This window comes from Podarcis erhardii, assembly GCF_964252035.2.
Source record: "Podarcis erhardii genome assembly, chromosome: 9".
Classification (NCBI taxonomy): Eukaryota; Metazoa; Chordata; class Lepidosauria; order Squamata; family Lacertidae; genus Podarcis; species Podarcis erhardii.
Genome location: NC_138512.1, coordinates 6,983,859 through 7,007,639, shown reverse-complemented (window position 1 = coordinate 7,007,639; position 23,781 = coordinate 6,983,859). Strand labels below are relative to the sequence as shown.

Genomic DNA, 23,781 nt, shown 5'->3' with positions numbered 1-23,781 from the left:
TGCCAGTCCTGGGGGGGAAAGGAAAAACGAAACCATACTGTCAGCTGCATATCTGAACGGGCAGGGGCACCTGCATGTGTAAGCAAGCACACACCCTGCCCTCCCACCACCAACTTGCCAAGCTGGTTGAAGGCACCAGCTGCCTCTGCGTTCCTTCATGGCATCAGGAGGGCATCAAAGGCTCAGAGGAGCACGATCCCTCTTGGTTCTCCTCAATACTGATATTTCTCTTGAAAGAAACACAGCTGAGAACTTCCAACATCCTTAAGGCTTCAAAGAGTTTTAATATGGTCAGGATCAGTCGTGCGGTTCGAGGCGGTTCTACCCCACTTTCCTCTTCGGGGCCAAAGCCCACCCCACCCACCCCCCACTTTAGGCAGAGTGCAAAGGGATGACAAACTTGCAGCCGAAAGGCGAGTGGTAGTTTATCCCCACCTCCTGGAAGACTTTCTGTGGAATGCCGATGTCACACAGGTACACGCGCCCAGCCCTCTCACCTAGGGGCAGTGGCAGCCCCAGGGACAGAGACCACTTGGCGTCGATCCCTTGCTCCATGTCATTCACCGGGGGGTCCAGGCTGAGGACGGGGGCTCTGTTTTGGTTGGCCCAGTCCACAGCAGCCTTGTACCAAGGCTGGTCCCTCAGGAAGGCATTTTCATGGCAATCCAAGCAGTTTATCACCAAGTCAACTGGTGAGTCTGGAAGATCTGGGGAGCGGGAGGAACAAGAGAGCACTTTACATGTTTGTCAAGTAGAAACCTTATAAGGGACTTTAGGAAAGCCTCCCCAAGACTCTTCTAGCAGGCTGCCCAGCCGTCAGCAGAGCCCTGCAGGATGCTTCTAGGAGGCTCACAGAAGACGACATGCAGGCAATGCTCCTCTCCTGTTTGTGCTTTATAGCAGCTGGGCCCCAAAGGCAGGCAGCCTATGAACAGGAATGTCCCTTACAGACAGCAGGACTAACACCCACCCATAGATCTGTCCTCTACAACTTTTTCAAAACTCCTTTTGAATAAAGTCTAAAATAGACATGTATTTCAAAGCCCCAGGATTTGGTTAACAGCTTGTGCAACTGACCCAACTCTTTCCAACTAAAGTGTTCCCTACAAGTCCAGTGGGTATAAAAATAGCTTAGCTCCTTGCCAGTAGATGGCGCTGCTGCATTAGAGGTTGCCTCCACAGCCCCACAAAGATCACATTAGCATCTACAACCTGTCCCACTCCATCACTTGACCCCCAGAACCTATACAAAGCCAGGATGCAGTGGCAAAAGTGCAGCACTTCAGTCTGCGGGGAGGGGAGACGGCAGTACTAGATTCTTCTGCTAACAGAAAAGCAACTGCTATTTCCTTTCTTGGAAGCTGTGTGCTTGTGCTAAGCAGCCATGATTTAGCTTGGCAGGACACATGGACTGGGCCAGTGCACACTTTCATCTTTCTTTATTCAGCTGACTTGAGGCTTTGGCAATATAGCAAATAACTTATTTCTATATATTTAGAAAAACGATCCATGGCTGTACCCGGCTCACCTTTGACACTGGACACCTGTTGGCCTTGGGTCTTGCTAAATAGTGTCAGCTCGTTGGTGATCGATTCCAGCATCTTGACAAAGTTGGGAAGGAATAGAATGACATGCACATCATGATTGGAAAGATGCCGGCCACAACTGATTCCCTGGGCCCCCTTCACATGAGGGCCACACAGCAAGGCAACCGTGGGTCGCTGGTGAATGTTTTTTGGGTTCAACCTGAAAGTTAGATGTACAAAGGGTCTTAAACATCACAAGCCGTTTCCTCGAACAAAAACTTGCCTTCTTAATGGGAGAGGAGATACTTTCAAAATATTTAAGATGCATGCAACCAAGGCTCAGAAGTTAAGACATACAAGAGTCACAATAACTCTTCAATCACTCCATAATTTCCCAAACAATTCTTTCTTTATTCAGAAAGAAACACCACTGAATTCAAATGCAGTTTTCTTCCAACTAAGCATGCAAAGGTTTGCAGTGTCACAAGGGCATGAAAACGCAGCATTGCTGATTAGAAAGCTAGGTTTTAAAATAATGAAACTGCTTAGTGGCTTTTAAAATACTGGAATAACAATGTTTTCATGATGATCAAGAGAGATAAAAATCTAATGTTTAAATCTCACAATCCCTGTGTAACTTCCAGTTTTCTCTTCTGCTTTGCAATCAGCCAGGCTGCATCACTGCCAAACAAGTTCCTGGGTCAGGTCGCTCTGAGGTAATCTTGCATGGAGGGACTGGAACAACTGCTCTCCAAACGAAGTAGACCTAGAGTCAGTTCTTAGGGACAAAGCCCTAACTTGGCTAGTTTCTTTCAGAGCCAAACGCCCAGCACAGAATGACAGAGGTGTAAGGACCCCAAGGACACTCTCTGTAAGTTCAAGCCCTTGTAGAAATTCATCCACAAAGCCTAGGCCTGCCTTGAGCAGGAACTAACAAGGCAGATGACACCGGATGAGTTAACCAATCAGCTCCAGGTGCCTCACAAAGAAAGCCATCCCAGGCACTACAAGGAATTACACCCTGAACACAGTTCCTGTGTCTGATTGGCAGGGAACCAAGAACAGCTCAAAGCCAAGACCCAGGCTTCCAATCCACAATAATAGCCATATGGCTAGACTGGCTTGCAGCATGGCAGGTCATGTCATTTAGAATTCTGTGATTTTCACAGGAAGCCTGCAAAATCCACTGAGGCTTGCTACTTTCTAGGAAAGGTGTTTTACCTGTTGGGCCCTCCGAGCAGACTCAGAGCCATCTGGCTGGCACATACCCCCGTCATTTCCAGTCTCCGTTCAAGGGTGAGCCCATATTTCTCTGCCACCGAAAGAAGTTTTTTGTGAAGCTCATAGGAGATACTTGGAACGACCAGCCCAGAGTCTGAAATGCAGAGGGAGGGAGCCATTTGTTAGGAGATGCTTGGCAAAAACAGCATTGCTCTTCAGGTCCAGAGCCTGAGCCTGAAACAGCACTCACATGCTCAGTTTTTGCATTAAGAACTGGACCATTCTAAACATGGTCACCCAACTGCCCAGAGGCTTCGGGACAAATAGACACAACCAACAGCTATATAACTCACATAAATTTCAGTTAACCTGTCAGCGATCCCATTTCTATACACCAGCATGGAAACAAGTCTACAGGAGAGAGGTTTGCATCGTAAGTGTGCATGTCACGTCTTGGGATTATAGGATACCAAAGGCTAGTGCAGCAAACTGAGGAAGACAGAAGGGTAACATCTAGTAACATTCAAAATGCAAAGTTTCTGGTGAGATCACACACACACACACACACACACACACACACACACACACACACACCCCTTGAAGTGTGCCTAGAATTGTATTTTAAAAAAATGCTGATGAAACCTTCAAGATTCAAAATTCTATAGAAATTAAATGAAGCATGATATGCTTTATGGTAATCTGTGCTCATCAGTCCTTTGTAACTTCATGCAGATGTAAACGGAAGCTTCTGAAGTACAAAAAGCTGCTTTATATAAAGCCCAGCTGTTGACCCACCTTGATCAGTACAAGCTGGCAGGTCTCAGACAGTGAACCATCCCCAGGGCAGGATGCATGAGCTGCAAGGAATAAACCTTTGCTGTGCCACTGAGTGGTGATCCTTCCCTGCCATATATCCAAACCTATCTAAGCCCACTATCTACTCTAGAAAGGCACTGGGCACTCCAATGTCTCAGGCAGCCTTTCCCAGCTTGGCTATCCGTGTTCCAAGGGCTCTGGGTCTGAAGGCACCAGAGGCCACCACCTCACTGGAAGAAAGCATGTCTAGGTCTGATCAAGTGCCTGAACGGGGGATCTGATCTGGCACTTGATCAGGCGCCACAGACACACTGCCTTGGGTTCAACGTTGGAAAAAAGGCAGGATGTAATAGAGTGCAATACGAGAAAGCAAGTATAATTTATACTTCACTGGACTGGGACTTAACCTGGGACCTTCAGCACATAAAGCAAGCCCTCTACGACTAACGCTAGAACTTGTGGGCATCCAATGAAGCTGAGTGTTTCGTGCACTGCAGAGTTAAAGTGATGGAACTTGCTCCCACTCACAAGAGGCAGTGATGGCCACCGAACTCATATGACTTAAAAAAATTAGACAAGCTCATGGGGGGATAAGGCTATTGATGGCTACTAGCCATGACGGCTAGGCTCAGCCTCCGGTTTGTTGCAGCAATGCTTCTGAATACTAGTTGCTGGAAACCACGAGGGGAGGGGAGCCCCTGCACTCGAATCCTGCTTGCAGGTTTCCCACAGGCAACTTTTCAGCCACTGCGAGAAGAGGGTACTGGACTAGAAGGGCCAATGGCCTGATCCAGTAGGCTCTTAAGTTCTTACCACCGACATATGGCTCTCCATAAGTATGTGTTTTGTTGTGCTTTCCTCTAGCTCTTCTCACCATAAAGATTCAGTATAGCTGTGCTTAGCGCAACAGATATTCAGCAATGACACACGCATGCACATGTTTTTTAGAAACACTCACCTGGAAGTACAATCAGGAGTCCCAAATCTATGTAGACAGGAGTGTGTTTTCTCACAGCCATGTGGATGACCCCAGTGTATGCAGTTATTATAGGGAAAGAGTACTGCTCAGAGCTAGCTCAGAGCTGTCTGCTCTGACAGGCAGTGGCCACACGGCACACATCCTCTTTATCTACCCTTCTTTGGCTACGCATTCTACTGAAATCAGTGGAACATTCTTCCAGTCAAGGATGGTTAGGTCATCATAGCAACACAGAATCCTTAAATGAGGCTGTATCAGTCCTGCGAGAAAAGCGGCTAGCCACTCAAAAACAGGGTTCCCTCCAGGTGTTCTTGGACTGCAAATCCCATCATCCTTTACCATTGTTCAAGTTGGCTGGGGCTGATGGGATTGGCAGTCCACCCATGGTGGCTACACCTGCTCTACATAAACAAAGAGCTCTGCGGAGTCCCACTCCACGGAGGGCCAACTGAAGTTGAAATGTCAAGGTTTTGGTTTGTTTTTTTAACAGCCCCAGTGACCGACATGGGAGAGGCAAACTGATTTACACAACTTGACCTTGCATGTTAAGAACCAATTAAGATAATTGTGTTGCCTTAATCAGTTTTATTGCATGCAGCACCCATGTTAATGCTAGTGTGTTATTTTAACCAGCTTCAGGGTGGTCCATAGTCTGGAGAAAAAACCCAGAACATTCAAAGTCAATCTAGTCTCACTGCATTCACCAGCCTCCTTCCTTTTCAAACAAGGTTCAGCAGTAGTCAGTGGCGTAGCGTGGGGGGTGCAGGGGGGGCCGGCCGCACCGGGCGCAACATCTGGGGTTAGGGCAAATCCACGGGTTAGGGGGCGCAAATCCACGGGTTAGGGGGCGCAAATTACTTGCCTTGCCCTGGGTGCTGACAACCCACGCTACACCACTGGCAGTAGTGTTTTGCTTGTAAGCAAAGACTCTCATAGCAATAGCTTAAGGGACAGCTATGTCTTGGGGGTGGGCAACATATTCCCAGGTTTGAACTCACACTACCTGATCTGCGATGCACAGAGGTGATTTTCAAGTTTTGCAACACAGTTTTCTAACCAGGCCTTGGCTAACTCCTGTCAGATCCTTTCAACTTCTGTGTCTTGTACCATGTGGAATATTCCTTCCTTCCTAGTAACAGTAATCAGCCCACCCCCCGGCTCAGTTACTTTGCAACAAAGCTGATAAAGAAGCTGCATTCTGAACATTTTAGAAACGGTGATGGCATATAAGTATTTTTAGAAATAAAACAATGAGCAGCCCTGTCCTGTTTGATCTGAACAGCACATCTAGACCAGAGTGTTGTTTCCTCCAGTGATCACCCAGATGTCTCCAGGAAGCCCCACAAGCAAGGCAAGAATGCAACAGCCCTGCCCAGTAACTGGCATTCAGTGCTGCCTCCAAACATGGAAGTTTCATGGCCCCAACACAGCCAGTAGCTGCTCTGATATATCCTAAATTTTGCCCAATTCCCTTTCAAAGCTTTCTGTAAGCTAGTAGCTATCACATCTTGTGGTAGCAAGTTCCATAAAGGCAGGCATGAAAACAAATAAGAGAGAAGGTTTTCAAGAGAGAGTTTCAAATAGTTCTAAGAAATCTGCAGATCAGTTCTATGCACTATTGGATCAACTTATTTCAAGGAAACATCCGAACAGGGATGACAGAAGTGCCATCACATTGAGATGTTCTCCTGAGCAAGATCTGCAGAAATAAATAGGAGCTGCATAAGGGCACTGTTCTGTGTGTAGAACTTCTTTGCAGGATTGCGCACATTTAAAGGATGCATTTTGTTTTTGCTGGGTGGGCACCACAACATGCAAGAAAAGAGGAGCCGCATGGGTGTCACCACGTGCCCACTCTGCTAGTGTCTGTTTGCCTTTGGGAACTCTCCATACTCAGCATTCCCCCATTCAAGGGGATGTTGTTTGAAGTGGAGGGAGAGATAAGGTGTGAGATTACACAGCATTGTTGCATGCAATCCCAGCAAAGCAAGAGCTCTATTACACTTTGCCCTAATTGATCTTTGGCAGGAGCGTGCAAGTACCAAGAGGACTTCCTTTCTCCTCACTCACGCAAAGGACAACTTGTCAGACCGGCTTATCAAAACCAGACCAGACCGTGCTAAATAAACTCAGGGTGGAAGGCAATCTAAGAGGTAGCGTGTAACTCTGGAAAACAACAATAGTGCCGCAAATGAGGGCTGGATCAAAGCCAGACTCAAATTACACTTGTGTTAGAAGGTGGATTGTATTATTCCATAATTAAGGTAATAAAAGCAGATCGAGCTCACATAGCCTGGTGTAGAACACTGGAAGGGACATTGCCCACTCCTTCCTTGTTCTGCTCCTTCCCTGCCTCCCACCCTCATGGCTGCTCATTTCCTTTTCCTCTTGTGAAGTGCTGTGCTGTTTGGGGTTTGCCTTGTCCCCATCAATGCCACCTAATAGTTACAAGCAACAGTAACAAAGCAGAAGCATCATTATTCCTTTATAAGAAACACTTTCTTGCACTGTTCAACCTGGACACTGAGGTTCAGCTCCAAGGGTCTTCTAGCAGTTCCCTCACTGCAAGAAGTGAGGTTAAAGGGAACCACGCAGAGAGCCTTGTTGGTAGTGGCACCAGCCCTGTGGTGGTAGTGGCACCAGCCCTCCCATCAGATGTCAAGGAAATAAACAATTATCTGACTTTTAGAAGACATCTGAAGGCAACCGTGTTCAGGGAAGTTTTTAATGTTTGATGTTTTATTGTGCTTTTAATATTCTGTTGGGAGCTGCCCTGAGTGGCTGGGGAAACCCAGCCAGATGGCCGGGGTATAAATAATAAAATTATTATTATTATTATTATTATTATTATTATTATTATTATTATTATTATCTGCAATAATCCTTCCATTAGCTTGGCTGCAATAATCCTTCCAGTAGCTTACAAAGGAGGTCAGTGTCACCATTGTCTAACTGTTTGGGGGGTCACCAAGGTTCAGGGTTTGGGGATGCGTCTGGGTCCAGCACTGACAGCCAGCATGGTGTAGCAATTCCACCCTGCCCTCACACTGCATACCTGGTGCCCTCCAGAAGTTGCTGGAGTACATTTTCCATCCCTTCTGACCACTGGCCATGCTGGCTGGGGATTATGGGAGTTGGAGTCCAACAACATATGGAAAGTGTGAGCTAAAGTTGTCAGGCTAGAACCAGGGAGACTTGGATTCAAACCTCGCTCAGAGAAGGTGGCAAAAACAGCTGAATCCAATCCAAATATGAGCAGCAACTATGGCAGTAAAGTTGCAATGAATGCAAGTATTTTAAGGACGGACGCCCAGAAAAGGAAAAGCTAGGGCAGCACAGTGGCTAAAGGCATGACCTGTGAACCAAGAGGCCAGTCCTTCAAGTCTCACCTCAGCCATGAAAGTCACAGCATAACCTGTTCCAAACCCACTATCCCTCTTCATCAGCCAACGCCCCTTCAGCCCCTGCAATGTGGGGTGCTACTGGCCTGCTCTGAAGAGCTGCTGTAAAGATTACGTGAATATATGTGAAGCCCTGAAAGTTCTATATTAAAGCCAAAACACTCACAAACAGTCACATCTTTGCATGCTTACCTACCTATGTGGGAGACGGAGTGTTTTTGATCCAATCCATGAAAGAAAAAGGGCCGTGCAGCACAGAGCAAGTGGCCCAGCACAGATAAAAACCAGAACAGCCACATTTGTATTAAACAGACATTCCCTTTCAAATCATCCCTCAAAGAAGCTGCTGTGTTCAATTTTAAAAAGCCAGCATACCAGTGCAGAATTCTTTGCTTGCCTGGGGCACAGTGATTCTGCGATACACGATAGGCTCAGATTCCAAGATATTCTCATCATGGCGATAGCGTGCAGATCTCTCGTTTGGAGTGCCTCTTGAGCGAGTCCCACTCTTCCTCTCGTAAGTGTCAATCTCCTCAAACACAGCTGCCTTGTCAAACAGGGCCAGGTTCCCTTCAAAATCAAAATCTGTATCTGGGATTTCTTCAATGTCGTCCCCAAAACACTCATCGTCTTTGTTCTTCATCTGCCCATTCTTCACACCACTCTTCTTTGGAGTCACCTGGTTTGGATGGCGGCTACTGGAGGACCCTGAAGTAAAGGACACGGCAATTCAAGAATTAGTCAACAAGGAAAGCAGATGTTTATGAAAACCAAGAACACAAACTGTTGACTGCACAAGATGGATTCTAGACTATTTTGCCAAGTGATGCAAAGCCACCCACCACATTGTGTTTCAAACTGCCCATAAGGCCAGTGTTTGAAATTTCCCAAGCGTCAGGTGCATTTTTCTACTGGTGTGGGTCCAACTGTAACCAGGTGTAGATTTCTGAGCACCAGGTTGGCAACTGACATCTTCAACAAGCCTGCTGATTCATGTGCAGCAAAAGATGCACGTATTGTTCTTCTGTACTCCCACAAGAATTAACTGGCTCGCACGGTAGCAAACTTTGCTTCTGTGCTACAGCACAAGCTGTAGGCACACTTTCTTGAGGGTAAGAAAGCTCTTCTGGACATGAAGGGGATTACTTCCAAGCAAACATGCCTAGGAGGAAAGAGGGCAAAGCGTGTTTGTCCTTGGGCCTACATTGCCGAGCTTGATCAGCCCTGCACACCCATCTCTCATGAGGTGCCTCAAAACAGCCACGCTGGGCCACCCAGGCCGCCTTGAGAAGCGCGTCTCCATTGCAGGGCCAGGCTGGGCTCTGGCAGTAGACCAGGGCAGCGGTGGCACATTCTTTCAAGGTGCACTGGAGGACAGACACCTCTGCCACAGGTTTGGCTCGGCTTCCCCAGGTCCATTTAACTGTAGTTTGAGGGTGGCCCCACCCACTTTTCATGTGGGTGCCACCCTGCATCCCCCTACCCTTCTTCCTTGAAGAAGAGCTGCCCCTTCCCATTTTTTTCTATCATGATCAAAACCAGCACTGAATTATGAGGCCAGGGCTAGAGCCTTGTTAAGCTTTTGACAATTCATCACATCAAGGAAAGTAAGTGCAGGGCTGAGTGCAGAGATATTTGACTGTTCTGCAACCTTTCCAAAGGACACCCAAATGGAACTCAGACAACATTTTAAAAACCTCTGCCTTAATCTATAGCTTACACCATTTCCATTTCCATTTCCACTGTGTGTGTTTCTCCTTGCATACAATGGACATGTGAACTGTTGTAAGAGCAAACTACAGTCAGGCAATGTAGTTGGCATCACAAAATCATAGAATTGTAGCGTTGGAAGGGCCTTGAGGGTCATCTAGTCTAACTTCCTGGGGACCGTAACCTAGGTTTAGGATGCTATTTGACACCTAGCTTATACATCCGAGTTTCTAACACTGCATGAGACTTGTCTGTCTGACCAGCCTATTCTTGTTTCTTTCAGAACATAGTTCACTCTGCCTCAATGACTCAAACATTATCAATGAAAAACTGTTGATCTTGCCCAGTTGCTCTGTATTGTCTTGCTCTTCCAGTGGCTCTCTGGGAGTCACTGCCAGAGACATTTAGAGCATATGGATGGCACACAGCTAAACCAAGAAGCCCACTGCCACTCTTTCTAGCACCAACTTTCAAATGGGAAAAGAGCAGGGGATTATCACATGGGGAAATGGCACAGGGAAAGATCTTAGCAAACTCAAGTTTTGGCTTGGCTACCAAGGCCAACCAAAAGTTATGGACATCTAGGAAATGGTTTGACACTTGTTTTCCAGGAAGACCTTGCCTGGTCTCTCCAGCCCCTAAATTTCCACCCTTACCTCATCCAACAGCATGAGTTCAGAAAAGCAAAGCACAGTCACCCATGGAGGCACCTGATAGAAAGAGGTCAGCTCAATCATGCAGCCCCCCTGTTTACGTGCATTCAAAATGCACAGGCATTTACGCGCAGGCATAGGCAAACTCGGCCCTCCAGATGTTTTGGGACTACAACTCCCATCATCTCTGACCACTGGTCCTGTTAGCTAGGGATGATGGGAGTTGTAGTCCCAAAACATCTGGAGGGCTGAGTTTGCCTAGGCCTGTATACATGCATCGCACTGAACCCAGAGGTGGCCCAGAAACATCATAAAGACGACACTGAAACATCACTAAAAGAGCAGGGTGGGATGTTTGCAGGCGTTTTCAATGGGTTTCAATACATGATTTCAGACGCATGCGGTGCCTCGGAACTTAACACCTGTGTAAATGGGGAGCTGCCTGTATACTCTGCTGCTGCCACCTCCAAACTGAGTGTTTAGATATTTCCAGACTCATCTGCAAATAAACTGTGTTCTACTTCACAGTTCCGTCACCCCCTCAAAAAACAAGGACATAAAAACACCCACAGTGGCTAATTCCAAAGGGGATGGGTGGACAGCCTGCCAGGAGTCTAAATGCTGACAGAACAAAACAAGCCACAAAAGCAGGAAAAACAATAGTCAGAACACTCTCTATGGGCTCCCATGAGACATCCTGAATGAAGGCCAAGCTCCAGCTCCACCAGAGTTAAATACACAATGATTGTGGAGGTCAGCCATGTCATCTACCCTCCTGACAACCAGTTCTGAAAACTTGCTGACAGCTGCAACCAAAAGTGACATCACTTGCATAACTTGGCCACCATAAATATGTTGTTATGTCCCTGAAGGACCAGTCAAGCTCTGAAAGGGCTTATATTTTTGACAGAGGTGGACAGGGATGGTGGTTGCATGAAGCTTTTGGGTCTACATGAGGAAAAGCAATTGGAGTGAGTAATCTAACAAACAGGATGCATGCTCTTTTCACAACTGGAAGCTATGCCACAAAACCAAGGGATCCACTGTGAGTAGCTACCAATTAACTGCCCTACCAATACTATTATATCCAGTGGGCAGAAAAAGGAATGGCTGCTCTGAAGCAAGCACTTACAACCTTCCTACACCACTCAGGACTTCAAGAGGTGTGTGATGTGGTGTTCCAACCAAGGCTATGTTACACTACTCCAAGTGCACATGCTCAGCAGGCCTACCACTAAGAGTGGGTAAAGCTGTGCCTCTTCCACACAGCACAATGCAGTCAGCCAAAATGCTGGGACAACAAAAAACCTCTAAGCCAAGCTAAACACAGTCAAAACAGTAGATGGGCTGATAAGCAGACTTTACAGGGGCTTGCCTTCAGTGGGCCATTTGCATTTCCTCTATGGACTAGCTTACCTCTAGAACAGTTGGTTGTAATGTCAGATGTTGCACAGCTGAGAATTCAGCTTGGCCACCTGCCAGCAGCCAAGGAGTCCCTCCCTTGGAAAAGGTAAACAAGGGCTCCCAGACAGATTCAGTCATTACAGCCAACAAGCCAAGCACATGAAGCCTCTGGCAAGCCGTCTGCCTTCCTGCAAAACCCTTTCCAAGGCTGCCCTGCCAACCCCAGTCTGAAGCAGGCAGTACCAGCCCTGCACGCAACTCATTGTTGTGTAACCCCAATGCTATTATTTATTGATTCCTTTTGCACAAGCATTATAAAGAGGTAACTTTGCCCCTGCCTTCAGCATGCACGCTACAGGGCATCTAAAGGTCAACAGCTGCTCACTCAATGCAGGGCACCACCTCCAACAATAATAACACTCAGCCACACTGCAGCATCACCTTCCTTGGGTTTTCACAGCCAGCATCTTCTAGTCTATTTAACCTCATGCCCAAGATTCTAACCTAGAACGAGGATGCACAGTGCAGGTACAGGTGGCAAATAAAACAGCTGAACCAGTCTTTGGATATTTGCATAGCTTGTGCTCTCCACAACCTGTTAAATGTTTTTCTCCCTTGAAAGCTAGGCAACCCTGACGGGGCAATATAGTCGGGAAACTAGACAGGATCCATCCATCCAACTCTGACTGGGAGGTTTTTAGAGAACATATAAAGGGATCCAGATTTTCTTCCCTTCAAACTCAGTTTTATAGAGCTTATTAGGAAACTAGAGTAAGCAAGTGTTTCAAGTTAGATAGACTGGGACAAACAAGTTTAAACTAAAGAAGCAAGATTTGATTCGAAAAGGAGATGATCTAGAAACACTGCTTATTTTCACCACAGGACCAAAGAGAAGTGAGTAAGTATAAGAAGCTGTCATAGATTAGCCACTGTTCCACCTAGTACAGTGTCTGCTGTTCTAACTGGCAACAGCTTTATGGGGTCTTAGATAGCTGTCTTATTACCAAAGATCCTTTTATCTAAAGATGCCAAGGAATAAATCTGTTTATTCTTTGCGGTTAAGGCACACATTCTCCCTGTGAATTATGTCCCTTCCTGCATTGTCCTAACTGCCCCTCACCTGTCCTTAGAGCAAACTAATTTACAAGGTTATGGTTTAGGCTTAATGTTTGCACCACCTCAAGGCAGTCATGTTACAGCCCTAACATGAATAAACACATTTCTTTGGTGCTCAATATGAGAGTCATTCCTGAGTTCTCTTTGATCAAAAGGTTTTTTTACCACAAGTGGTTAATTTGCAGCAATGGCAGAACACAGGGAAACTGTCAGTGAAGCATTTGCACTCCCACTCACTAGGTAATCTTGCTAAACTAAACTTAATGTTAAGTTAAACTTTCCTTTCTGATTTTGCTGACAGTAACTATGGATGGGAGGTTTTTAGAGAACATATGAAGGGATCCAGATTTTCTTCCCTTCAAACTCGGTTTTATAGAACTTATTAGGAAACTAGAGTAAGCAAGTGTTTCAAGTTAGAAAGACTGAGACAAACAAGTTTAAACTAAAGAAGCAAGATTTGGTTTTCACAGCTCGGCGCATTTGCAGAGGTAGGTACAGACACACATTGGTGGTTATAATCTGCAGTGGCTGGCTGCAGTTAAGGAACATTCAAGCATTGACTAGAAGTAAGATTCAAGTTAAAGGGAAGAGCAGTTTCAAAGTGAAGGATTAACAAAAAGACAGTTACTAAAGTACTGAAAGCCATTGCTCTGAAGGCATTACGGTCACCTATTACACGGCCATTTACAGGAGCATGAAACATGAATAGCTGATACCTGGCATTTCTCACTTAAGCCACTGCAGACCAAACACTCCTGCGAGCAGGAATACTATGAGCATGACTATTTGCCCACAAGGCAAATGTTAATGAGCCTTTATGGTCAAGTTGATGACATCATAAAAGCCTCATCAAGTATGTCAGGACGAGTCCTAGGACATCTGCAAAGAAAACAGGCCTAGCTTCACAAATGGCATTTCATTACAGCCAGAATGGGCAAACCTATCACAGAACTGCCTTCTCTTATTCCATCCCACAGCTGTTAAATCCTTCTCTCGGCACTTGAAACAGGGTGGGGGGTTTTTATGTTGGGGGTGGGGCATGACACAAAAGAGAATTTTTTTTGTTTTGACTATGGCGACTTAGTTGGTCTTTAAGGTGCTACTGGAAGGAATTTTTTTTGTTTTGACTATGGCAGACCAACACGGCTACCTATCTGTAACAAAAGAGAATGACAGACATTATGTTTTAAATGAGTCTTGGTACAGCGGCTCAGTCACCTTTGGAAGACAGGTGGGCAGACTGACCGCTGGAGTGCACTAGCAAAGGGACGGCTCCCTTTTCTTATTTGAGTGCTGCAATCCCAAGTCTTCTTCTGATGGAAGGCTAGACAAAAAAGAGGGACTGGTGGGCATGAGCATGATGAGGTCCTGTTTCCTTGCTAACATGCCCAGCTTCAGGACAGCTGCACACATCTTTGGAATCTGGCAGGTTAAGTCAAAACATGTCTTGCCAGCAAGGGGCTCCCTTCCCTTGCTGGCGTGCTCCATTATATCAAACTCATGCCATTCCAGGAAGGGGAAATGGGAGCACAAGAGTTACCACTGATTTTGGAAGCTGTCAGTACGCTACTCTGAAAGGAAGCTCTGTAACCCTCCCCAAACGTTGGCTGGTAGAAGTAGATGACCCGTAAGCCAATGCTAGAGCCCACTTTTTGAGCATCTGTATATATTTCTATACTGTTTTAAATTTAGTATCTGCTCTTCAGAAGCCCCCCAGGCAGATTACAACAACACATTTTAAATGTGCTTGGGGGGGGTCATTGTTTTGTTGCTTCTGGTTTAAATATTTGTTCTTTTATCTTGCATTTTTATCTTGCAAATCACCCTGAGAACTTTTGATGAAGAGCGGTATATAAGCCTAACCAATTAAAATAAAATAAAATAAAATAAAATAAAATAAAATAAAATAAAATAAAATAAAATAAAATAAAATAAAATAAAATAAAATAAAACAATTTAAGGTTCAGAATTAAAAACAGTTTAAGTAACAAAACTTCATACCCTGATTTCTAAATGTACTTCCAGCTTACAGGCCCCATTTCAGCTCCCAGACAGGGAAATGGGTACAAGAATGGAAGTAACAACGCATGCTCAGGACAAAGAGAAAAAAGAGTATTATGTGACCAATGTACTCACATGAGTTGTGCCTCCGGCGAAAGCCTTTGGATTGGTTCAAGGACTCCATGTGCCGGTCCATATAGCTCTTGGAGCATTGCTGCTGCTGGGGAGAAATGGCAACCTCCTGGTTTTTAACATCTGTTCGCCTGGGGATATTCTGTGGGGCACTACTAGAAGCACCAGGTTTCTTCAGCAATTTGCCTGGGCCATTCTGGCTGGTACCCCCTGGACATCCAATGCCAGGAATACAAAGGTCAGTGTGCTGAAAGTCTCCACATTGCCCATTATCACCAGGGCTTGGAATCTCCAGGATCTTCAGTTCAGTAATGTCACCTGCCCTAAACGAAAGGAAGAGGCCCAAACAAGGTGTGATTTTGCAATAGTGCTTACCTCTACATCAGGCATAGGGAAGCTGTGATCCTCCAGATACCAGGATATTCCAATTCCCATCATTCCAGACCTACAGCCATGTTAACCAGCACTGATGGGAGATAAGGGTCCAACAACATCTTGGACAGCTTCTCCAGCCCTGATCTATTGCACCAGCTAGCTGACAAGTTTAGCAGGTGTAAAACTGTGTTAGAAGCGGTGCCAGTAACAACAGATACTTCAGTTACACAAGAGGCAATAACCGCAAAAAACTAAGTACCATCAAATTTTCAGGAATTGGCATATGCTAAGCAGATATGAGAAAAGAGCCAGTTTTTCAAATTGATCACATCATGAAATATAAGCAGGCTTCATCAAGCCATCAGTTATATTATAAATGCTGAAAAATTATTAGCAATTTTTTTTATGCACATCAATACATCATACCATACAGTCAATACCCCCTGGTAGAACTACTCTAATATTTGGGGACAAGAAGGAAGGGAAGGAGAAAGAGTATGCAAGAGCCCTGCTAGCCAAAGGCCCATCCAGCCTAGCACGCATTTCCCACAGAGATGAACAGGAGGCTCATGAGAAGCTCAGAAACAAGGTGTGAAGGCAATAACTGAGCTGGTTGTTTCCACCCAGTGACCGGCATTCAGTGGGATATTGCCAATTATCATAGAAGTTTCATAGCTGAAATTTTAGACACATTCATTAGATTTGAAGTAAAAAAATGAAACATTAGGAAGAAATCCAAGTGGGTGGAGGAAAATAACGAAAAGTATAACAACGTCTTCCATTTCAGTCTAAAAATTCAGCTTTCAGACTATCACACTGGTATCTTCAGCTCGGTATTATTGATGGTGAAGCATTACAAGGGTTGTGTGAATTTCGTGCTGGCACAGGTACTTGGTACCGGGAAACCAATTCACCATTCACAGTATATTAGCTTTCTTTTTTCCTTTTCTCTAATATTACTAAGTTTGCAGTCCTTAGGAGTGCAAAGATAGGGGTAAAAAAAATCAAGATGCAGGCAATGCAGACATAACTGTCTAAATGCTAAGCAAGTTGTAGCATTCTAATGACAATAGTTTAGAAACCTTGCCACAGAATTTTGCTTCTTGGTACAAAAAATTCATTTCGCCACGGAACACTTGTTATTGTGGCCTTTTGTAAATTTAACATGTATTAGATGTGCCACCATTGTGCGATTTCTGTTCTCATCTTGAAGCAAAGTCTTTAACCCGAGGTACTATTTCTGAGTTGGCGGAGTCTGTAACCTGAAGCGTCTGTAACCCGAGGTACCACTGTATACAAATACAAATTCTGTTCTGGGCCCAATGTTGTTAAATGTCTTTATAAATAACTTAGATGAAGGAAGGAGGAGGATGCGCAACCAATTTGCAGATGACACCAAACTGGAAGGGGTTGCTAAGGCCGGAGAAGACAGGATCCGGATTCAATATGACCTTAAAAGATGGGAGAACTGGGCCAAAACAAACAAAATGAATTTCAATAGGGACAAATGTCAGTCTCTACACTTAAGCAGGCAGAACTCGCTGCAGAAATATAAGATAGGACGACATTTGGCTTGCTGGTAGTACATGTGAAAAACATCTAGGGGCCTTCGTAGATCAGAAGCTAAACATGAGTCAACAGTGTGATGCAGCAGCAAAAAAGAGAAGTACAGTCATACCTCGGGTTGAATAGCGCGTTCGAGTTGCGCTCCTCGGCAACCCGGAAGTAACGGAGCGCGTTATTTCCGGGTTTCGCTGCTTGCACAGACGCTCAAAATGATGTAATGCGCATGCGCAGAAGCGGTGAAAAGCGACGTCACTAGTTACATTTAATTCTAGATGCAAACGGGGCTCCGGAACGGATCCTGTTCGTATCTAGAGGTACCACAGTAACAGTCCCACTCCGTTCCGCGTTGGTCAGACCACACCTGGAGTCCTGTGTCCAGCTCTGGATGCCACAATTTAAGAAAAGACTTATAAAATTGTAGAGTTTGAATCTTCCAACATTCAGCTGCATTGGGTGACATTCATAGTGTTACGAAAGAGAGATAAAATTCACTTAAGATCTCTAGCAAGCACAGGGGGCTGCCAGGAGGAACTGTAGATACCAGTATCCAAGGAATCAGCCAGAAGCATCTGGCTCATTGAACATCTTTGCACCCCCAACCATCACACTTGTTAGTGCGAAGGAAATTCAGTATGTTTGGGGTGGATTTTTTTAAAGAGTTTGCTAAAAAGGGGAAAAACAACTACTATGAACAAGAAGGCATGCAAGTATCATCACCAAGATTTGTTTTTAACTGTCTAGCCAGTTACCAGCCAGTATATCAAGATCTTTTAAGAGATGGCTCCAGTTTTTCAAATGTGATATGTATCCTTTTTTAAAAAAAAAAAGTTCCAATAAAAAGAAATGTTTTTTACATTGGAGTATGTTTAAAGCTCCTTGGGGATTATCTTTCGGGGGCTGCATGACAGTAGTGGGCAGGGCTGAAGCCAAAGTGGGCAGTGTCTTAGACAATCCTTCCCTGTTACTTACTTCACCCATCCGCTGCTACATAATCCATTCATTCTCTCTTACATCCATTCATATGAAAGGGGCTGGTAACAATCCTCCTGGTCCCATATCATTCTCTACAATCCCTGCAAGTCTTCACTGTTTATAGAGGCATCAGAAGTTGTTGTTTCTTCCCCCACCCAACTTACAATCCAGTTGTTGCAAAGAGAATGAGAGAGACTGATAGCCAGGCAGGAAACATATGGACTTGGGGCCAGAGCATGGACAACAGCACTTAAAAGGGTTTTTCCAATGATACTGTGCTCCATGGTTGGGTTTCTGACCTATATGCGTGTGACCCACCTGCCAGGCTCCAGGTCTCTCTCCCTCTCATTTTCTTCTTGTGACCGCTGGATTGCAATGTGGAGAATATGAAAGGCAGGCAGACAGACAGAAAACACAGCAGGGCAAAGGTATTGCAGATACAGTGGAGAAACTGCACCATGGCAGCGACGAGCCTAATCTGGCCTGGAGGTTGAGAGCACCTTAGCTCCTGGTTTATGTACTGATTTGGCATCATCAGCCAGAATCATGGGAATAAGAAAATGTGGTTGTGAACAACATATCAGCATTGCCCCCCTCCCCCACCAGCTCATGGCAGTTTTTCATGGTTGGTCTCAAACACTTAAATGGTCAGAGTCTAGAAAAAGCAGACAGATGGGCCATTTACCTGAAGGTGACCTCTGGTACCAAACATTTAACACCATTATGGAAAGGCCGCTTTAAGGAGATGGTCTGGCTGACCTGATCCACAGCAGACACTCTTCCCTGATAGACTCCCAGGCTCTCTCCACAGTTGATTGAGACAATGCTTCCAAGCCAATCTGCAGCCATATTTTCCCTGATCACTGCAAAATGAAAGTGAAAAAGATGGGATAAAGTTTGCTGTTGTAGTCTGATTTTTTTCCCTTGCATCATAACACTGACCACCACTCCAAGGCTTGGCTATCACTCCTTTGTACTTTCTCAGTACTTTAGAACATTAAATATCACTACAATGAATGAATACAATATATGTAAATTGAGCAACCAGAATGGATACACTACCAACTAGTCAAGTTAAAAATAAAAGTTAGAATTATTTTTTTCCTCCTTCACATTTTATTCAGTTCGTCAGGCATCTTATATTCAGTTCGTCAGGCATCTCTATGCTGGTTCCAGCTAGTTTCCAGACTCTGCTTACTATCTGTAAACCTGTAAGTGGTTTGGAGTCAGGTTATTAGCAGGATCATCTTCTCCCACTTGAGTTTGCTGGCCATTAATGATCAGAGGTCTTGCTCTTTGTCCTGTTACCTTCAGAAGTGTGGCTGGCTGGGACAGAGGACAAGGGTTTTTCAGTTGCAGAGGCCAGGCTTGTGGCTGAAAACTCAAGGGGCTCCTTTTTTTTAGCCTTCAGGGCCAAACGGTCAAGTCATTGCTGCTCTGAAACACTTTTAAGGCCTGTATCAGGATTTTTTTTATGTCTGATGTTTTACAATTTTTTATGTGCTGCAAGCTGCCTAGAGTAGCTGGGGAACTAATTATTATTATTAAGCTGTTTTAACATCATACCCTGCTATCAATAATGATTACTATTGTTACGAATCCTTTGACTTGAATGAACTGAAGAGCCTTGCTGGATCAGTCCAAAGGCCCATCTCGTCCAGTATTATGTGTTTACAGTGGCCAACCAAATGTCACAATGGGAGGCCCACAGGGAGGACCTGAGCACAAGGGCACCTTCCCCTCCCAGTTTCTATAAGAACATAAGTAAAGCCATGCTGGATCAGGCCAATTTGGGGGGTGGCCCACACATCTAGTTCAGCAACCTGTTCTCCGAGTGGCCAACCAGATCCTTCTTGTGGGAAACCCACAAGCCGCAGTCATGCACAAGAGCCCTCACCCCAACTGGGATTCAGAAGCATTACTGCCTCTGAACGTGCAGTCAGAGCAGGGCCACTGTGGCGATAGCCCTCTCGCCCAGGAGCAGCCAAAGGACCAACCACTTTTTGTTCCAATGTTAGCTCCTTGGGGCAGAGCTCCACAGCAGGATGAGCTTACCTGTCCGCTTCGCCTACATCACTCTCCCTCTGAAACACCATGAACATGGTCAACAACGACAACAAAAAAAACAGCTAACCCTCAACCTGAAGAAAGCTCTGTAAGCTTTGTAAGCTCCTCGGGGCAGGGAACTCCCTCCCTCCGCTTTCTCGCGCGCCTCCCTAACTGCTGCCAGGCTTCAGGGACGCCCACGGCGCCCACGTTAGATTGAGGGCAAACAAGGAAATGAAAGAACTGACAGGATGAATCCCTCCAGGGGCTCGGGGGGGGAGGGGAAGTGACGTCACCTACTCCCTTTAACCCCCTGTGCTGGCTTGCAGGGGCCGCTCGCGCGGGGGGGGAGGGAGGGGGCAGGGGACGGCGGCCCCTCCCCTTCACGCGACCCCGTCCGTTGCTCCCGAAGGGCCCCGAAAGAGGCCCCGGCGCTCCTCTCCCCCCACTCGCAGAGCCAGAGTCAGCCCCCCCCCCCGGCTTCCCTCCCTCGGCCTTTCCCGGCAACGAGGCGAGAAGCGAGAAGGTAGGGAGGCCACTCGACGGGTCGGCCGGCCACTCACTCACTCGCTTTTCCCCCCTCAGAGCTTCTTCTTCACACCGGAAGCGCCAGGCGTCCCGACGTCACTTCCGTCCGCTGCTTCTGCACTTCTGAGGCAGCGTCCGTGGGGAATGCGCCTGCGCCGCTGCGCACGCGGGGCTTTTCCTTCAGGCATGCGCAGAGCGTGCCGCGGGGGAGCGTCTGCTCCGCTCCGGCGGCGGCGGCGGCGGCCCTAGTGGCTCTTCTCTCGCTCGTTCATTTCTCCCTCCCCGCCGGGCAGCCCTCGCTGCGAGGCAGGCTAGGCTGAGCGAGGCGGCCACTGGCCCCGAGGGCACTGCAGAGTGAGCCTCGTCCCGCGCGGGATCCGAACCCCGGGCTCCCGGGTCGCCGTCGGGCGCACTAACCGCGGCGCCACGGGAGGCGGGGTTCCTTCGCTTCATCACGTGAAAGTTTTCGCGCGACAGAGGCGGAATTAGAAACCCAGGCGGACAGTTCTAAGTAAACTGCCAGCGTTGTACACCGAGGTAATGCTAATCTGTTTTAGGTATTTTTAACTTTTGCATGTTTTAAAGTAGGGTTGTGACTTTTTCTTGATTTTTCTGTTTTGTAAACTGATTTGCGGCTTTTTACACTCATTTATTCCATAATATTCATATACTGCTTAATTAATTAATTAATTAATCAATTAAAAGCGGCTTCGTGTAAACATAACTCATATTAATGCAGCTGATAATGATCGTAAAGTAGCATAAATTCTGAAAAAGCAGAGTTTTACTTGGGCTGGATTCTAAGTCCGTTCAACCTAGTCTTGTGACCTGGAATTTTCTGTCTGCAGAAAGGATGGTGTAGCTCAAACACTATGTTAAAAGCTTGTTTTCCTTTGCCAGGCTTTGGCCAGCTGAGCCAGCAGTAGCCCTGCTGCTGAACAGAATTTGGATCTGGTGTAAATTCATGCCAGCCTGCTTTACACCAGCTTCTTGTGTATAGGATCGTTCCTTTAGGATTATCATAGAATCATAGAATTGGAAGAGACCACAAGGGCCATCGAGTCCAACCCCCTGCCAAGCAGGAAACACCATCAGAGCACTCCTGACATATGGTTGTCAAGCCTCTGCTTAAAGACCTCCAAAGAAGGAGACTCCACCACACTCCTTGGCAGCAAATTCCACTGTCAAACAGCTCTTACTGTCAGGAAGTTCTTCCTAATGTTTAGGTGGAATCTTCTTTCTTGTAGTTTGGAACCATTGCTCCGTGTCCGCTTCTCTGGAGCAGCAGAAAACAACCTTTCTCCCTCCTCTATGTGACATCCTTTTATATATTTGAACATGGCTATCATATCACCCCTTAACCTCCTCTTCTCCAGGCTAAACATGCCCAGCTCCCTTAGCCGTTCCTCATAAGGCATCGTTTCCAGGCCTTTGACCATTTTCGTTGCCCTCCTCTGGACACGTTCCACTTTGTCAGTGTCTTTCTTGAACTGTGGTGCCCAGAACTGGACACAGTACTCCAGGTGAGGTCTGACCAGAGCAGAATACAGTGGCACTGTTACTTCCCTTGATCTAGATGCTATACTCCTATTGATGCAGCCCAGAATTGCATTGGCTTTTTTAGCTGCCGCGTCACACTGTTGGCTCATGTCAAGTTTGTGGTCAGCCAAGACTCCTAGATCCTTTTCACATGTACTGCTCTCAAGCCAGGTGTCACCCATCTTGTATTTGTGCCTCTCATTTTTTTTGCCCAAGTGCAATACTTTACATTTCTCCCTGTTAAAATTCATCTTGTTTGTTTTGGCCCAGTTCTCTAATCTGTCAAGGTCGTTTTGAAGTGTGATCCTATCCTCTGGGGTGTTAGCCACCCCTCCCAGTTTGGTGTCATCTGCAAATTTGATCAGGATGCCCTTGAGTCCATCATCCAAGTCGTTGATAAAGATGTTGAATAAGACCGGGCCCAAGACAGAACCCTGTGGCACCCCACTAGTCACTCTTCTCCAGGATGAAGAGGAACCATTGATGAGCACCCTTTGGGTTCGGTCAGTCAGCCAGTTACAAATCCACTGAGTGGTAGCATAGTCAAGACCGCATTTTACCAGCTTCTTTACAAGAATATCATGGGGCACCTTGTCAAATGCCTTGCTGAAATCAAGGTAGGCTACATCCACTGCGTTCCCTTCATCTACCAGGGTTGTACTTCTATCAAAAAACGAGATCAGGTTAGTCTGACATGACTAATTTTTCAGAAATCCATGCTGACTATTGGTGATCACAGCATTCCTTTCTAGGTGCTCACAGACTGTTTGCTTAATGATCTGCTCCAGAATCTTCCCTTTTATTGATGTCAAACTGACTGGGCGGTAATTATTTGGGTCCTCTCTTTTCCCCTTTTTGAAAATAAGGACAACATTTGCCCTCCTCCAGTCTGCCGGAACTTCGCCTGTTCTCCAGGAATTCTCAAAGATGACTGCCAGTGGTTCTGAGATCACATCTGCCAGTTCTTTTAATACTCTTGGATGCAGTTCATCTGGCCCTGGAGACTTGAATACATCTAAACTAGCCAAGTATTCTTGTCCTTAGTTATTCTGGGCTGTGTTTCCTCTGCTGAATTATTTGCTCCAAATTCTTCAGGTCGGGCATTGTTTTCTTTATCGGAGAAGACTGAGGCAAAGAAGGCATTGAGGAGTTCAGCCCTTTCTGTGTCCCCTGTTTGCATTTCACCATCTTCTCCTCTGAGTGACCCCACTGTTTCTTTGTTCTTCCTTTTGCTACGAACATACCCATAAAAGCCTTTTTTGTTACTTTTAACCTCTCTAGCAAGCCTGAGTTCATTCTGTGCTTTAGCTTTTCTGACTTTGTGTTTACACGTGCTGGCTATTTGTTTGAATTCTTCTTTGGTGATTTCCCCCCTTTTCCATTTTTTGTACACATCCTTTTTTAATCTTAACTTAGTTAAAAGTTCTTTAGATAGCCACCCTGGCTTCTTTAGGCACTTTCCATGTTTCCGTCTCATTGGTATTGCCTGAAGTTGTGCTTTTACTATCTCCCTCTTAACAAACTCCCAGCCATCATGAACTCCCTTTCCTTTTAGTATTACTGTCCATGGGATCTCACCCAGCACTTCCCTAAGTTTTATGAAGTCGGCTTTCTTAAAGTCAAGAAATTGAGTCCTAGTATGCTTGGCTGCTCCTTTCCGCTGTATAGTAAACTTCAGAAGAGCATGATCACTCGCGCCTAATGATCCTTCCACTTCTACCCCACTAACCAGGTCATCAACATTGGTTAGGACCAGATCTAAAATGTCTGTTCCTCTTGTTGCTTCTCCCACTTTC

At 45.9% G+C, this 23,781-nt stretch overlaps 1 protein-coding gene across 4 annotated transcripts; it reads right to left on the bottom strand.

The window, feature by feature from the left end:
- Positions 1 to 264: 264 nt before the first annotated feature.
- EDC3 (enhancer of mRNA decapping 3) lies at positions 265 to 20,590 on the bottom strand. 4 transcript variants are annotated; one of them, XM_081877477.1, is made up of 7 exons: positions 20,486 to 20,590; positions 18,558 to 18,735; positions 14,963 to 15,282; positions 8,319 to 8,651; positions 2,748 to 2,901; positions 1,529 to 1,746; positions 265 to 707 (listed from the first exon to the last, which is right to left on the bottom strand). In XM_081877477.1, coding segments are annotated over exons 1-7 (1,539 nt in total). In that variant the 5' UTR covers positions 20,487 to 20,590; the 3' UTR covers positions 265 to 372. The 4 variants fall into 4 exon arrangements, with proteins under 4 accessions (XP_081733603.1, XP_081733604.1, XP_081733602.1 ...); XM_081877478.1 differs by having other exon boundaries at positions 20,482 to 20,565; XM_081877476.1 differs by having other exon boundaries at positions 20,478 to 20,564.
- Between the last annotated feature and the right edge of the window lie 3,191 nt (positions 20,591 to 23,781).

What these genes read in the sequence shown, in the direction of transcription:
- EDC3 (XM_081877477.1), bottom strand. An exon ending in TCGCCGGAGGCACAACTCAT is followed by an intron (nt 8,652 to 14,962) that starts GTGAGTACATTG and finishes CCTTTACTTCAG; the next exon opens with GGTCCTCCAGTAGCCGCCAT. An exon ending in CTGCTCGGAGGGCCCAACAG is followed by an intron (nt 1,747 to 2,747) that starts GTAAAACACCTT and finishes TCTAACTTTCAG; the next exon opens with GTTGAACCCAAAAAACATTC.